Consider the following 17004-nt stretch of genomic DNA (forward strand, 5'->3'; position numbering starts at 1 on the left):
GAGCTGGGCGCAGTGGCTCGTGCCTGTAATCCCAGCACTTTGGGAGGCCGAGGTAGGTGGATCGCCTGAGGTCAGGAGTTCCAGACCAGCCTGACCAACATGCAGAAACCCGTCTCTACTGAAAATACAAAAAAAAATTAGCCAGGCGTGGTGGTGCATGCCTGTAATCCTAGCTACTCGGGAGGCTGAGGCGGGAGAATTGTTTGAACCCGGGAGGCGGAGGTTGTGGTGAGTCGAGATCATGCCATTGCACTCTAGTCTGAGCAACAAGAGCGAAACTCCATCTCAAAAACAAAACAAAACAAACAAAATTGTCTTTGGATAGAAGACATTCCAGATATTAAACTTATAAAAACAGAACTACACTTGATCTTAGCCAGAAGGCTGAGAAGCTATAGAAATACTGTTCTTGCTACTCTGGGCACACTGCCTGCAGGGTAGCCCTGCTCCACAAGGAGCAGCAATTTAAAAAAAAAGAAAGAAAAATACTGTTCTTATTCTTAAACATATCTTTAAAAAATATTTGATAGATGTGAGAAGATGGAGTAAAACTAAATAGAAGTGTAGACATTATTTTTAGTAACCAAGAGGAACTGGAGGATGGGAAAGCAAAAAAGGTGGTGTGGAAGATTGAGGAGTGTGACAGTGGTAATTTTTTTTTTAAGTGAGTGTCTTTGGGTCATTAATGATGCAAAGAAAGAGATGACTGTAGTCATTGTATATCCTCCTGTAAGGGGAGAAAGCAGAGGCAGGTCCTGTCCGTAACTGCATTGTGATGGTTGGTGAGAATATTTTTGCTGATGTATTTGTATTTCTGCAAGCTTAACAGCTGTGCCTAGCATTGAAACTTGTAATAATGTAGAGAATATGGAAAAAAATGTTTAGTTGTGGAATGTTTTACAAGTAATACCATCCAATGTCCAAAGGAAAGATAATACAGAAGGATAAGTACTCCACAATCTCACTTATATGTGGAATCTGAAAAGTTGAATGCATAGAAACAAAGAGCAAAGTGGTAGTTACTAAAGGCTGGGGGAATTGGAGAGAGATTGGTCAAAGGACACAAATTTTTTAGTTATATAGGAGGAATAAGGTCAAGAGATCTGTTGTACATCATGATGACTATAGTAAGTAACAATACATTATATACTTGAAAATTTCAGGCCGGGCACGGTGGCTCACGCCTGTAATCCCAGCACTCTGGGAGGCCGAGACGGGCGGATCATGAGGTCAGCAGATCGAGACCATCCTGCCTAACACGGTGAAACCCCGTCTCCACTAAAAAATAAAATACAAAAAACTAGCCAGGCTAGGTGGCGGGCACCTGTAGTCCCAGCTACTCGGGAGGCGGAGGCAGGAGAATGGCGTAAACCCGAGAGACGGAGCTTACAGTGAGCCGAGATCTGGCCACTGCACTCCAGCCTGGGTGACAGAGTGAGACTCCATCTCAAAAAAAAAAAAAAAAAAAAAAAAAAATTTCTTTCTTTCTTTTTTTCTTTTGAGACAGAATTTCGCTCTTGTTGCCAGGCTGGCGCGCGATGGTGCAATCTCGGCTCACTGCAACCTCAGCCTCCTGGGTTCAAGGGATTCTTCTGCCTCAGCCTCCCGAGTAGCTGGGATTACAGGCATGCGCCACCACACCTGGCTAATTTTGTATTTTTGGTAGAGACAAGATTTCTCCATGTTGGTCAGGCTGGTCTTGAACTCCCGGCCTCAGGTGATCCACCTGCCTTGGCCTCACAAAGTGCTGGGATTATAGGCATGAGCCACTGCCCCCAGCCTATACTTGAGAATTTCTAAGAATAGATTTTAACTAGTCTCAGTACAAAAAATGATAAGTATTGTGAGGTAATACATAAATTAAGTAGCTTGATTTTGCCATTCTACACTGCAGACATATGAAAACATCATGTTATATACCATAAATATATGCAATTTTTGCTTGTCAATTTATAAAAAAAAAAGGAAAGGGAATATAGTGTTGGTTTTAGACCTGAAAGGAAAAGGTAATATTACTTAGTTGTCTTTTTAAAAGGTATTTTGTAGGTATAATTGAAATACAGTAAACTGTGTATATTTAAAGTGTACAATGTGATAAACTTTGACATGTATATACCCATGAAACCACCACAGTCAGGATACTGAACATATCCATTATCCCCAAAGTTTCTTCATACCTCTTTGTAATCCCTCTTTCACACTCCTTCCCATATACACCCCACCCGTATATGGGAAACCAGTTAAGTTCTTTCTGTCACTGTAGATTAGTTTGCTTTTTCTACCATTTTATGTACATGGAACCACATAGTATGTACCCTTTTATATTTGGCTTCTCCCACTTGGTATAATTATTTTGAGATTTATCCATGTTGTTGCATGTGTCAATAATACATTCCTTTTTGTTGCTAAGGTAATAGTATTCCATTGGATATCACAATTTTTTAAATCTATTCACTTGTTGATGGATATATGCGTTGTTTTTAATTTTTGGCTATTACATTCAAGTTTATATAGACATACTTTTTTTCTCTTCAGTAATTATCTAGGAATGGAATGACTAGATCAGATGATAAGTATGTGTTTAACTTTTTATTAAGTTCTTTAATTTCTCTTGGCAGTATTTTATAGTTATTAGTGTATAGATCCTTTACATCTTTGGTAAGATTTATCTCTCAGTATTTTTGAGGATGTTATTATAAATGGTGTTCTACAATTTTCAATTGTTTGTTGCTAGTATATAGATATACAGTTGATAGTTACATGTTGGTCTTCTGCAACCTGGCTAGACTTAAGTATTAGTGCCATTAACCTTTTTTTTTTTTTTTTTTTTTTGAGACGAGGTCACCCTCTATTGCCTAGGCTGGAGTGTAGCGATGTCATCATAGCTCACCGCAGCTGCAATCTCCAGGCTCGAGTGATCCTCCCTCCTTAGCCTTCTGAGTAGCTGGCCTTATTGGCCTGTGTCGCTATGCTGGGCTACTTTTTTTTTTTTTTTTTTAAGTAGCGATGAGGTCTCGCTATGTTGCCTAGGCTGACTGGTCCTGAACTCCTGAGCTCAAGTGATCTTCCTGTCTTGGCCTCCTAAAGTGCTGGGATAACAGGAATGAGCCACCGCACCTGCCCACCCCCACACCAACTTTTTTATAGATTCCATTGGGTTTTTCATATAGTCAGTCATGTCTGTAAATAAAAAGTTTTTCTTCCTTTCTAGTTTGGATGTCTTTTTTTTTTCTTGCTTGATTTCACTGGCTACTCCAGTATAATGTTGAATAGAGGTGGTTGAAAGCAACGTCCTTGTCTCGTTTCTAATCTTAGGGGAAAACATTTAGTTTCTAGCCATTAAGTTATAATGATAGCTGTTGGTTTTGTGTAAATTCTGTATCAAATTGAGCTTGATTCCTTCTATTCCTAGCTTGTTTAGATCTTTTTTCAGGAATGGATGTAAAAATTCATTCTGTCACGTGTTATTTCTGTGTCTTACTGAGATGATTTTTCTTTTTAACTTTGTTAATGTGAATTACATCATGAGGGACATTGTTTTCTTTCTCATTAAAAAAATTTTTTTGAGAGTGGATCCCACTGTGTTGCCCAGGCTGGTCTCAATCTCCTGGGCTTCAGTGATTCTCCTGCTTCAGCCTTCCAAGTAGTTGAGATTACAGGCATGCACCATCGTGCCTAACACTGTTTTTTTTAATGTCTTTTTTTTTTTTTTTGCATTCTATCTTTTGCATTGATAGAACTATCAAGTCTCATAGGATGAATTGGGAAGTCTTTTCTCCTCATATTTTTGGAAGAGTTGTGTAGAACTGATTTTTTTTTTTTTTTTTTTTTTTTTACTGTCAGTGTTGGAATTCATTAATGAAGCCATCTGGACCTGGTGTTTTTTGTGGGAGAATTTTAAACAAGGCTTCAATTTTTAAAGTATATATAGAGTTATTCATATTACCTTTTTTTTTTGTAAGCTTTGGTAGTTTGTATCTTTCAAGAAATTTGCTTAATCTAAGTTACCATATTTATTGTCATAAAGTTTTATATAATAGTCCCTTATTGGGAACTGCTGCAGCTACCACTGCTGCCGCTGGCTCTGCAGCTGTAGGGTACCTGTGCTGGTATGCAGGTGAAAGGCACTCTTTGCCTGCTGAAAGTTCCCATGGAAAAACTACCATCTCCTCAGCTCACCATGGTGTATGAAACTGATTTAACTACCGGAGATGCTGGGGCTTCCAGCACTTACCCTATGCAGTGCTCGACCTTGCGCAAAAGTGGCTTCATGGTGTTCAAAGGACAACCATGCAAAATAGTGAAGATGTCAACTTCCAAAACTGGAAAACATGGTCGTGCCAAGGTTCACCTTGTTGGAATTGCTATTTTCATGGGCAAAAAAAAAAAAAAAAAAGATATTTGTCCTTTTGTTCACAACATGGGTGTTCCAAATATTCAGACACATGATTATCAACTGATACGCATTCAAAATAGTTGCCTTCCCCTGCCGACAGAAACCGATGAAGTTCCTGAGGATCTTAAACTGCCAGAAGGTGAAGTAGGCAAATAAATACAAGGAAAATACAATGCAGGTGCAGATGTGTCTGTCATGTGTGCAATGAGTGAAGAATATGCTGTAGCCATAAAACCATGCAAATAAATGGGAGCCTTGACCTCCCTGGCTTAAGCAATTCTCCCACCTCACCTTCCCAAGTAGGTGGTATTACAGGCATGTACCACCACGCCTGCCTTATTTTTGTATTTTTTGTAGAGACAGAGTTTTACCATGTTGCCCAGGCTGGTCTTGAGCTCGCAGGCTCAAGTGATCCACCTGCTTTGTGCTAGAATTACAGGCTTTTAAAGTGCTAGAATTACAGGCTTTTAAAGTTTTTAGTATGATCTCTGAGGTCATTAATTTTAGATCATTCTTCTTTTCTAATATATTTATTTAGTGCTGTAAATTCTTTCGTAGGTACTGCTTGTACTGCTATCCCACAAATTCTGATATATTGTGTTTTCATTTTTATTTAGTTTAAAACATTTGATAATTTCCCTTTTGATTTCTTTTTTTGTGACTTATTCTTTATTTTTTTGTTTCCTGCTGTAAAGCCATAATTATATAATCAGTATAGAAAGAAATGTATAAAATATTGTTGTAGAAAATACTGGGTTCTTCGGGAGGCAGAGATTGCAGTGAGCCAATATCATGCCATTGCACTCCAGCCTGGGCAACAGAGTAAGACTCCATACAGAGTAAGACTCCATCTCAAAAAAACGGAAAATACTGGGTTCTTGTCACATGACCAGGAAAGATTAGGCTCGCAGACACATAGAAGGGTGAGGAGTAAAATTATTGAATGAAAAAGAAAAACAACTCAGCAAAGTGAGATGAAGTCCTGCTAACAGACTGTCCACCTCACTGATTTGATCCCAGGTCTTCACACAGAAACAGGAGAGGCCAGGCTCCTCCCCGCTGCAAATGGCATAGACTTCACAAGTCTTCACCCTGTCTTCCTAGTGTGCGGGTTGGTTAGAGATTCTCCTGGAACCTTTTGTTAACTTGGCTGTCTTATTCTCCCCTCTAAAAACGTGCATCTAAGTGCCATTAGAATAAGGATAAGGATAAGGATGAAGACCGATTTTAACTGCCTCCTGCTGACAGGGGCCACTGTTTTGGAAAAACAGCAGTCAGATCTTCCTAGAGGCCTATCTACAGGTTCCCAGCTAGTTCCCAGTGGCCATTGTCCAAGGCTCCTAGTTGGATGACCGTTTGGAGCTAGATGGCCCAGTCAGGGCTATGTTCTGACATACTAATGTGTCCGTGCAGGTGGATGAGGTTACGATTGGTGGTCCATAAGCCTAGGGTAATGGAGAGACCAGGTTGCTGCTGCAGGTTCAGGGTCATTTCCCAGCTTCCAGGATGTCCTGGTATCTTAGCTGTGCATCTCCCAGGACCTGTAGATCACAGGGCAATGGAGGCTGTGACAAAGTCACCAGGGACTCCCAAGGTGGAGGACGCAGAACAGCAGAGACAGATCCCCCCTACCACCCCCCCTCCTTTTTTTTTTTTTTTTTTTTTTTTTTTTTTTGAGACAGAATCTTGCTCTGTTGCCTGGGCTGGAGTGCAGTGGCACGATCTCAGCTCACTGCAACCTCCACTTGCCGAGATCAAGCGATTCTCCTGTCTTAGCCTCTTGAGTAGCTGGGACTATAGGTGTGTGCCACCAGGCCCAGCCAATTTTTGTGTCTTTAGTAGAGATGGGGTTTCTCCATGTTGGCCAGGCTGGTCTTGAACTCCTGACCTCAGATAATTCACCCACCTTGGCCTCCCAAAGTGCCAGGATTACAGGCATGAGCCACTGTGCCTGGTCTGATTTCTTCTTTGAACCATGGGTTGCTTAGATTTGTGTTTAGTTTGAAAATATTTAAATCCTATCTGTTTTTCTTTTGAAACCTAATTATTTTATTATAAATATATATAAACAAAAATTTTAAAGACACTGAAAAATGTACAAATATACAACTGTATTTAAATTTTTTTCCTTAAAGTTTGTTTACAGCTATAAAGCAAAACAGATGTTACCAAATTAAGTACAAACGAAACTTCAAATCAGTGAACTTTAGATTAAGAGTATTACTTGAAAAGTATGGATGGTATTGTTTTGTTGAAATTAATTTGCTGCTCATGAGTGAATATAATACTTTCTAAAACAATGACATACTTATATGTGTCACTTTAGTTTCTTTCACATAACCAATTCTCAATAAAGATTTGTGAATTTAATTTTCAGGAAGGTGTAAATAATTTGAAATATTTTGATGTATTAGAAAACCAAAATCTGAAGTCTTTATCTTTGGCCCACTGCACGTTATATCTATCTAACCTCTGTATAGACTATATAGATAAATTTGGATTTCACTCTCCCTATATATAAATACATATCTCTACTTATATCTGTATTTTTACTTATAGGTAAATAAACATATATAGATTATGTATATATTTTAAGTTATTAAACTAATTATACATGCTATAAAACGCTCAATGCAGAAACGAATGAAGTAAGAAATGAAAGCCCTTTTGTACAAACATTAGGTTGCTGTAACAAAGGTCAAAACAATAAGGGATTAAAGAGGATAGACTCTTATTTCCCTCACATCATAATACACATGGTATCAATCTTGGGCCGATCTGGTTGATTGTGCAGTGATGGGCATGGGCCCCTTCTTTGTGACTCTGCCATTCTCAGTACATGGCTTCCATTTTAGTCTAAGATGGCTGTTTCCTTTTACCCCACTGATTTTTGGTTCTCATGAAGGTGCTTTTTTGTGTGTGTGTAGTTGTTAAATTGGTGTACTTTTGTGTGTGGGGGAGCAGTCAGTGGATCTGTGGCTCTGTTCCACATCTTGCTGTACCCCAATCCTGCCCTCTGAGATTCTGTCCCCTGTTCTTGATTTATAATTTAATTCTTTTGTGGTTAGATAACACTGTGTTGTATAACTTGAACTCTTTTAAAGTTATTGAGACTTGTGGCCCAGAACATGGTCTTTCATGATGGATATTTTTTGTGCATTTAAGAATTCTGTATTTTGGCCAGGTTAAATAACACTGTTGTATAGCTTGAACTCTTTTAAGTTTATTGAGACTTATGGCCCAGAACATGGTCTTTCTTGGTGGATATTTTTTGTGCATTTAAGAATTCTGTATTTTGGCCAGGTGTGGTGGCTCATGCCTGTAATCCCAGCACTTTGGGAGGCCAAGGAGAGTGGATCACTTGAGCCCAGGAGTTCAGGACCAGTCTAGACAACATGAGTGAGACCCTGTCTCTACAAAAAAATGGGAAAAAAATTAGCTGGATGTGTTGGTGTGCACTTATAGTCCAAGCTACTGAGGAAGCTGAGTTGGGAGGCTGAGATCAGAGAATTGCTTGAGCACAGGAGGTTGAGGCTCCACTGAGCTGTGATGGTGCCTCTGCACTCCAGCCTGAGTGATAGAGTGAGACCCTGTCTCAGAAAAAAAGAAAAAAAAAAAAAAGCTGATAGCCTTTGCCTGGTAAGTCCAACATCTGGGCTTTATCAGGAACGGTTGCTGCTTATTGCTATTTTTCATTTTCCCATGCCCATACTTTTGTATTTTTTTGCATGTCTCTTAATTTTTTGGTGAAAACTAGACATTTTTAAATAATAATAATGTTGCATCTCAAAATGAGATTTTCCCAAGGTTTGTGGTTTTTATTTTACTGTTGTTTGCTTGTTTCATGACTTCTCTGAACTAATTTTGTAAAGTCTGTTACATTTTTGTGCATGAGATCATCAAAAACTGTACTCAGTTATAGTGGTTAGTTATGATTAGACTTGGATTTCTTTAAATGCCTTGAAGTTAAGGCTTCCAGTCTTTACTATGAGGTTCTATGTGCTTGTTGGTTCACCCCTTCAGTACTCAGCCAAGCGGTTATCAACTCTGCGTTACCTTTTACTTCCTGCTTACAAAGAACCTCAAGTTCAAAACACAGGTCTCCTGTGTTTTGTGCGCATGGACATATCCTGGGCATGTGCAGTGATGTGTGTGCTCATGGCCTTCCATATGCCCATGAATATTTCAGGTGTTTTCGAAGTCCCCTTTGTACATATTATTCACCAGCTTTTCCTTTTAAGTTGTTTGGGGTTTTTGTTTTTTTTTTTTTTTTTGCCCCTTTCTGTTATTGCCACCTTAAGCAGTTACAGTGTTTAAACAATTGCTTCTGATTGTTTTTGACAAACACACATAGTGATGATGGGTGGGTGCAGTGGGGAGTGTGAAGAGGCTGTTTTCAGCAAGTGATTTCCAAGTAAGGTCAAGAAAGTCTTTATGGCACCACTGCACTCCAGTCTGGGTTGACGGAGTGAGACCCTGTTGCAAAAAAAAGTAGGGTGGGGGCAGGCACCATGGCTCATGCCTATAATCCCAGCACTTTGGGAGGCAGAGGTAAGTGGATGGCTTGAGCCCAGGAATTCAAGACCAGCCTGGACAACATGGGGAGACTCACCTCCGCCCGCCATCTCTACAGAAGAATACAAAAATTAGCTGGGTGTGGTGGTGCATGGCTGTGTGTAGTCCCAGCTACTCAGGAAGCTGAGGTGGGAGGATTGCTTAAGTCCTGGAGGTGGAGGCTGTAGTGAGCCGTTATAGCACCACTGCACTCCAGGCGACAGAGTGAGATCTTGTCTCAAAAAAAAAACAAAAAACAAAACAAAACATACACACTAAGAGATACACACAAAGAACTCTTTGTGAGTTTTTCCAGGGAAATGTCAGATAAGTCAAATTGTGATGATTTTCTTGGGGAACTGGAGTTTGGATGAGTTCCATCCCTGTTGAAGTGGCTTCTTGGGTGTCTTTAAAAAAAACCTCATCATTGTAGGATGTTGGTTTTTCTCTTCAGTGTGCAGCTAGAGAGAAAGGAGTAGTAATAGCACAAGTTAAAATGCCTGATTTTCCTAACCAAGACTCAGCTGTTTTTTCTTGATTAAATGCCACTGCCAAGGGTTCTTGCAATCCTTTGGTTAATTTCCAGAGTTCTTAAAATTTGAGTTTGACAATTTTTGTCAGCATTCTTGTGCCTTTTATGAAGGAGAGGATGTTTAGAGGTCCTTACTCTGCCATTTTTGCTAATCTCACTCTCAATGATCTTTTCAAAAGATTTAAGTACTAAAAAATATTTTTTGTATTTACTTATGGGGCAACCATTTCTGCTGTTCTTCTTTCCTTATATAGATCCATGTTTTAATGAGATACCATTTTCCTTCTGCTCAAAGGACTTCTTTAATGTTTCTTTTAGTGCAGGTTAGCTTGTGATGAATATTTTCAACTTTGTATATCTGAAATTGTGTTTTTTATGCCTTCTATTTTGAATGACTGTTTTGAGGAGTTTTTTTGAAATAAGTAATCTTATATTAAAATTCTGTGAATTTTAAAACATTAATTTTTATAACCATCTGTGTACAATTTTGATACAGAATAGTTGCATTACTCCGTAAAACTCTTCCGATACTCCTTATCTTCATACCCTCTGCCCTGCCATACTTTCCTGACTCATGGGAATCACTTGTCTGCTCTCCATTGCTGCTGTTTTTGTTTTTGAGAATGTCATATAAATAGAGTCCTATAGTATGTAAAGTTTTTTATTTTTTTGAGACCCAGGTTTCAGGCTGTCACCCTGGCTGGAGTGCAGTGGTACAGTCACAGCTCACTGCTGCCTCAACCTTCCAGGCTCAATCAAGTGATCTTCCCACCTCAGCCTCCAGATTAGCTGAGATTACAGGCGTGTGCCACCATGCTGGTCTAATTTTTAAAAACTTTTTGTAGAGATGAGTTCTCCCTATGTTGCCCAGGATAGTCTCAAACTCCTGACTTCAAGCAGTTCTCCCCCCTTGGCCTCCCAAATTGCTGGGATTACACATGTGAACCACCACATGTAAAGTTTTGAGACTGATTTCTCTCATTCAGTGTTGTATCTTTGAAATTCATCCAAGTTGTTTAAATATGGCAGTTTATTTTAATTCTGAGTAATATTCCGTTATGTAGATGAATCACAGTTTGTTAAATCCTTCATTTGTTGATGGGCATTTGGTTGTTTTCAAGCTTTGACTGTCACAAAGCTGATGATAATGTTTGTGCTTTGATGTGTATGTATATATAAATTTGTATTTCTCAATAGTAAATAGCCAGGAGTGGTATTGCTGGGTCATATTGTTAAGAGTGTGTTTCTCTGTGAATGTTTTACTTTTTGTTAGATTGTCTTCCAGAGTTGCTCTACCATTTTGCATTTCCACCAGCACTGTATGAGTGTTCTAGTTCCTCTGCATCCTCAGCAGCAACTTGGCATTGTCAATTTTTGTTGATTATTTTAGCCATTCTAATAGGTGTGTAGTAGTATCTCATTGCGGTCTTGACTGAATTTCTGTAATAGCTGGTAATGTTGAACATGCTTTCTCATGCTTATTTGCCATCCATATAACTTATTTGGTGAAGTATCTATTGCAAGCCTACCTCTCAAAATGGCCCTAAATGACTTTATGTAGTGATAAAAGTTGTGTTGCAATCACAGGTTAAGTACCAGGTAAAGCTTCTGATTGGCTGTTGACATTGTAGCCTTGGGCAGAATCAGAAGTGGCATATATGAAAATAGGAGTAGTACATCACACATTCATATTTCGTATCTCCAAGTCCATATTTCGTATTTCCATTCATTTAAATGTCAAATGCATTACATTTTGATAACTTATTTTTTAGGTTTTATCAAAATAATGCATTTGACATTTAAATGAATATTTCTTTGATGAAATTTATGTTTCTGTTTCTACATTTTATTAATCTGTGCTATGTGGTTTTTCTAAATTCCTTGTAAAAAATTTTCTATAGTGGAAAGGGAAAAAGCAGAATGAACAAACTATTCTAGGCATTCAGAACTCAGCAATGTCAAGTTTTTTTGTGTATATAGTTTGCAGATGGTTTGGTGATGGTTGAGAGCCTGGGGTCTTTTCCATGACTTACTAAGGTACAGTATAATCTAAACATAATTTTTATCTAAACATAAAAATCTGGAGATTTTTATGACTCTTTGCATTTGCTGTTATCATTATAGAATAATTTCTTAAGACATAGTAAAATGTAATTTCACAGAAATTTAAATGCATGCATAGTAAGTAGAGCAGTGGTTGTCAGACTTTGGTTTACGTCTGAACCACTCGAAGGGGGTTTATAATAAGCACAGATTGCTGGACCTTATCCTCAGAGTTTCTCATTTAGTAGTTTTGTGAGGGACCCAAGAATTTGAATTTCTAACAAATTTTCAGGAGATGCTGATGTTTCTGGTCTCAGGACCATGATTTGATGACTACTTGAGTACAGATGTAGTAGCTGGGGCACGAGCTTCGTTGACCTCCTCACCGTGTCTTGTATGTGTGCGTGTGTCTATGTATATGTGCTCTGCACAGTTACAGTTTAGCACAAACAGCTTTGCATTTAGGGAGGTGTTCAGTAAATGGCTACTGTAGGATTTTGGAGTTAGAGGACATGCCGTTCCCATGAGATTATTATAGGAGAAGAAAAAAGCTCTGTAATGAATCATCTCTGTGTCTTTTCTAGTTTTGTTTCTTCAAGTATAATGTGAATGCTCAGGCTAGGGCAGTGGCTTCATTTTTTAAAAACATTTAAATGTGGCCGGGCGCGGTGGCTCAAGCCTGTAATCCCAGCACTTTGGGAGGCCGAGATGGGCGGATCACGACGTCAGGAGATCGAGACCATCCTGGCTAACACGGTGAAACCCCGTCTCTACTAAAAAGTACAAAAAACTAGCCGGGCGCGGTGGCGGGCGCCTGTAGTCCCAGCTACTCAGGAGGCTGAGGCAGGAGAATGGCGTGAACCCGGGAGGCGGAGCTTGCAGTGAGCTGAGATCCGGCCACTGCACTCCAGCCTGGGCGGCAGAGCGAGACTCCGTCTCAAAAAAAAAAAAAACAAAAAAAAAAACCATTTAAATGTTAAATTTCATTGAGCTATATTGAGCTATAACTTACAATATAATGTACACATTTAAAGTGTACAGCTCAGTGAATCTTGATAAATGTATATATCCATGTAACCTCCATCATAGAATTGAACTGTAGATTGTCTTTATCACCCATTGTGCCCCTTTGTAGATATTTCTCAATTCCACCCGGATTCCCAGATAACCACTGATGTGCTTCCTGTTACTTTTGTTTTGCCTTTTCTAGAATTTCATATAAATAGATTATATGATATGTACTTTATGCCTGGTTTCTTGTGCTTAGCATAGTGTTTGTTGATATCATTAGTTTACTTTTATTCCTCGCCAGTGTTCCATTCCTAGGTACATACTTTGGGTGACAATTTAGGAAGTTTATAGTTCTTATTCTTTTGTAATGAATACTCTAGCTTTGTTTTAAATAGGCATAATAAAGTATAGTACATTATGTACTGGAATTTCATTTCATTTATTGTATTCTAAAATTGTAACTATTTTGATGTAATTATTATTTTCCTAACTCCTTGTTACTTCAGTTTAGCAAATTTTTAAAAAAGTAAAAGTATAAATATATTAAGACTTTTTTTAGGGGGGGCTTTGGGATGTGAAAGAGAAATCCAAACTGTAAAGAACATTAAGTTTTTAAAATTATGATTTATTTTGGCTGGGCACAGTGGCTCACACCTGTAATCCTAGCACTTTGGGAGGCTGAGGCGGGCAAATTGCCTGAGCTCAGGGGTTCCATACCAGCCAGGGCAACACATTGAAACGCCATCTCTACTAAAATACAAAAAATTAGCCAGGTGTGGCAGCGTAGGCCTGTAGTCCCAGCTACTCGGGAGGCTGAGGCAGGAGAATTGCTTGAACGCAGAAGGCAGAGGTTGCAGTGAGCTGAGATCACACCACTGCACTCCAGCCTAGGTGACAGCGAGACGGTGTCTCCAAAGTAAATAAATAACATAAAATACAATTATGGTTTATTTTACTGAATAGCAGAAAATAAAATCTACTTGGTCTTCTTTCAGTTAATTGCTTTTTAAAAAAATTTTACCTGAACCGTAAATGAGTCTGAACATAAAAGCAAATTGCCCTTTTACTATCTCTTCAGCATTTTGTCTCTGAGCTGACCTAAGCAGCTGACCTAATCCCCCCTCCAAAAAAAAAAGTTTTTTAAGTGAAACTAATGAGAATTATTTATTTTGACAGGCCTTTGGAAATGCAAAGACAGCTCATAATAACAATTCAAGTCGTTTTGGGAAGTTTATTCAAGTAAATTACCAGGAAACAGGCACTGTACTTGGGTAAGTACTGCTACTTAGCAGGCGTAGGCTTCGGAGCATGTTTTAATTTTTGTCTTTACCCTTTTATAAACTATGTATTGTTCATTCCCAGACATGGTGTCAACATTAAAATTCTTCCCTATCAATTTTTTTCTTTTGGAAAAGTTCAAACCTCAGAAAAATTTTAAGACTAATATAACAGTCACTCATACCCTTAACATAGATTTGTTAATTGTAGTCAATGTGTTGCATTTGCTTTCTGTATATTATGCATACATTTGCTCTTTTAAAAAATTGTTTTCAAGGCCGGGCACGGTGGCTCATGCCTGTAATCCTAGCACTTTGGGAGGCTGAGGTGGGTGGATCACCTGAGGTCAGGAGTTCAAGACCAGCCTGACCAACATATAGTGAAACCCCATTTCCACTAAAAAATACAAAAATTAGCCAGGCATGGTAGTGCAAGCCTGTAGTCCCAGCTACTTAGGAAACTGAGACAGGAGAATCTCTTGAACCTGGGGGGGGGGGGAGGTTGCAGTGAGCTGAGATTATGCCATTCTGCTCCTCCATTCTGGGTGACAGAGCAAGACTCTGTCTCTCAAAAAAAAAAATAAATAAAATATTGTTTTCAAGTTGGTATTTTCTAATCTACATTTTTCTATATAACCATATTATTATATTCAAGAAATATAATTTTGTTACAATATTGTTTCTTATTATATAGTCTATGTTCAGAGTCCTCTGGTTGTGTGAGCAATATTCTTTACAGTTTTTTTATTAAATAGACTTTATTTTTTAGAGCAGTGGTAGCTTCGTAGCAAAAATAAGAGGAAAAGTACAGCAAATTCTTACGTATCCCTTTAAACGCCCCCTACCACCACCCTTACCTGTGGTTTCACTTTATGCAGTTTCAGTTACCCAAAGATAATTGAGTATAGTACAGTAAGATGTTTTCAGACAGAGACCACATGCACATACATTTTATTACAGTGTATTGTTATAATTGTTCTATTATTTATTTATTTTGAGAAGGGTCTCAGTCGCCCAGGCTGGAGTGCAGTGGTGCAATCTTGGCTCACTACAACCTCTTCCTCCCAGGTTCAAGTGATTCTCCTGCCTCAGCCTCTAGAGTAGCTGGGACTACAGGCGTGTACCACCATACCCGGTTAATTTTTGTATTTTTTGGAGTGACGGTGTTTCACTGTGTTGGCTGGGCTAATCTTGGACTTCAGGCATGAGCCACTGTGCCCAGCCCACTTGTTTTATTTTATTATTAGTTATTATTAATCTCTTACTGCAGTGGTCCTCAGCCTTTTTGGTGCCAGGGACTGGTTTCATCGAAGACAGTTTTTCCACAGACTGGGGGATGGAGGAATGGTTTCGGAATGATTCAAGCGTGTTACATATATCATTAAATTCTCATAAGGAGTGTGCAGCCTAGATCCCTCGCATGTGCAGTTCACAATAGATTTGACATTCCTATGAGAACCTAATGCTGCCACTGAGCTGACAGGAGGTGGAGCTCAGCTTTGCTCAGTTGCTGGCCGCTCACCTCCTGCTGTGTAGCCCGGTTCCTAACAGGCCAACCACTGTGAGTCCATGCCCTGGGGGTTGGTGACCCCTGTCTTCTGTGCCTAATCTATAAATTAAACTTTGTCGTAGGCATGTATGTATAGGAAAAAAAAACTCAGGCCAGGCACCCCTATAATTTCAGCATTTTGGGAGGCTGAGGCAAGCAAATTATTTGAGGTCAGGAGTTAAGAGACTCACCTGGCCAATCTTGGCTCCCTGCAACCTCTGCTTCCCAGGTTCAAGTGATTCTCCTGCCTCAGCCTCCCGAGTAGCTGGGACTATAGGCGCCCGCCACCACGCCCAGCTAGTTTTTTGTATTTTTTTTTTTTGTTAGTAGAGACGGGGTTTCACCGTGTTAGCCAGGATGGTCTCGATCTCCTGACCTCGTGATCTGCCCGTCTCGGCCTCCCAAAGTGCTGGGATTACAGGCTTGAGCCACCGCGCCTGGCCGATAGTATTCTTTATACTTCTACACTGTCTCCAAATATTTGTCTACCTTATATTAAACTTTATTATTTATATCAACCAATTTTATTTTTCTTGTAGTGCCTATGTTGAAAAATATCTACTGGAGAAGTCCAGACTCGTTTATCAAGAGCATAATGAACGGTACGTATTTTTATTTGTGTAATTAGATGAAGTTAACATTTGTATCATGCAGATTGACTTTTAAGGTCTTTGTGTATTATGGCCCTTAATTCAGTTTACGTCATGCATAGCTTTATGCATAATTGCTATTTCTGTCATGGGCAGAACTTTGCAGTTTTTCAGAGGCTGCTAGGAGATCTTTATTTGGTATATAGAACTATTGCAAACTGTCAGAACAAGTAAGTAGTTTCTCAGTTGTTCCTCATTCCTCTTGGTGAGCAATGTACCTCGGGACTTTTCTCCCATTTCCTTAGTGTTCTTTTTCTAACTTGAGAAAAAAAATTTCAATAAAGCTCTTAATTTGATTGTATTACTTGAGGTGTACAGGTCTTTAGAGATGATGTATGTGGTATCCCTCAGATGGAGAAATAAGATAGAGAAGTAAATTAATTATTTGTTTCATCCTGCAGTGAGATTTGGTTAAGAGAGAGTTTGACCTACATTCAAATATTGGATATGCCTTGGGCATCTCACTTAACTTCTCTGCTTCTTGTTTATTTATTCCCATTTTACAGATGGAGAACTATTAGTAACTTTTTCTAACACATTTTAATGATGATGAAATAAGGGGATATAACTCTTATTTCCTTGGTTTTGGAGAATGAATGAGAGGTGAAGATCCAGTTTTTACAAACCAGTTCTCTAGAAGAGTTTGTGAAGGATTGGGTTAATTCTTTAAACGTTTGGTAGAATTCACCAGCAAAGCCATCTGGTTCTGACTTTTATTTGTGTGAAGTTTTGATTATTAATTCAAACACTTCAGTTATTATAGATCTGTTCAGACTTTTTGTTTCATCTGTAGTCAGATTTGGTAGTTTTTATCTTTGCAGGAATTTGTACATTTCATCTAGGTGGTCTAATTTGATGCCAAAAACTTGTTTTATAGTATCCCTTACAGTCTTTTTTGTTTATGTAAGATTGGTAGTAATGTTCCTCTTTCATTCATTCCTGAATTTGATTCTCTGTTTCTTTCTGTGTCTGTCTCATCAGTTTAAAGTTTA

At 38.8% G+C, this 17004-nt stretch overlaps 1 protein-coding gene and 2 pseudogenes across 11 annotated transcripts in view; 2 read left to right on the forward strand and 1 right to left on the reverse strand.

Moving 5' to 3' along the window:
* The window catches only part of LOC105487515 (myosin IXA), a 299768-nt gene that overhangs the window by 72030 nt on the left and 210734 nt on the right, over positions 1 to 17004 (forward strand). For all 11 annotated transcript variants that reach the window (XM_071101117.1, XM_071101116.1, XM_071101115.1 and 8 more), the window contains 2 exons: positions 13713 to 13807; positions 15902 to 15964. In XM_071101117.1, the coding sequence (XP_070957218.1) occupies positions 13713 to 13807; positions 15902 to 15964 (158 nt within the window). The remainder of the gene's footprint in view (positions 1 to 13712; positions 13808 to 15901; positions 15965 to 17004) is intronic.
* On the reverse strand, positions 224 to 396 carry LOC112428702 (U2 spliceosomal RNA; annotated as a pseudogene).
* Positions 1483 to 6056, forward strand: LOC139364431 (eukaryotic translation initiation factor 5A-2 pseudogene; annotated as a pseudogene).

Source organism: Macaca nemestrina, chromosome 7 (genome assembly GCF_043159975.1).
Source record: "Macaca nemestrina isolate mMacNem1 chromosome 7, mMacNem.hap1, whole genome shotgun sequence".
Classification (NCBI taxonomy): Eukaryota; Metazoa; Chordata; class Mammalia; order Primates; family Cercopithecidae; genus Macaca; species Macaca nemestrina.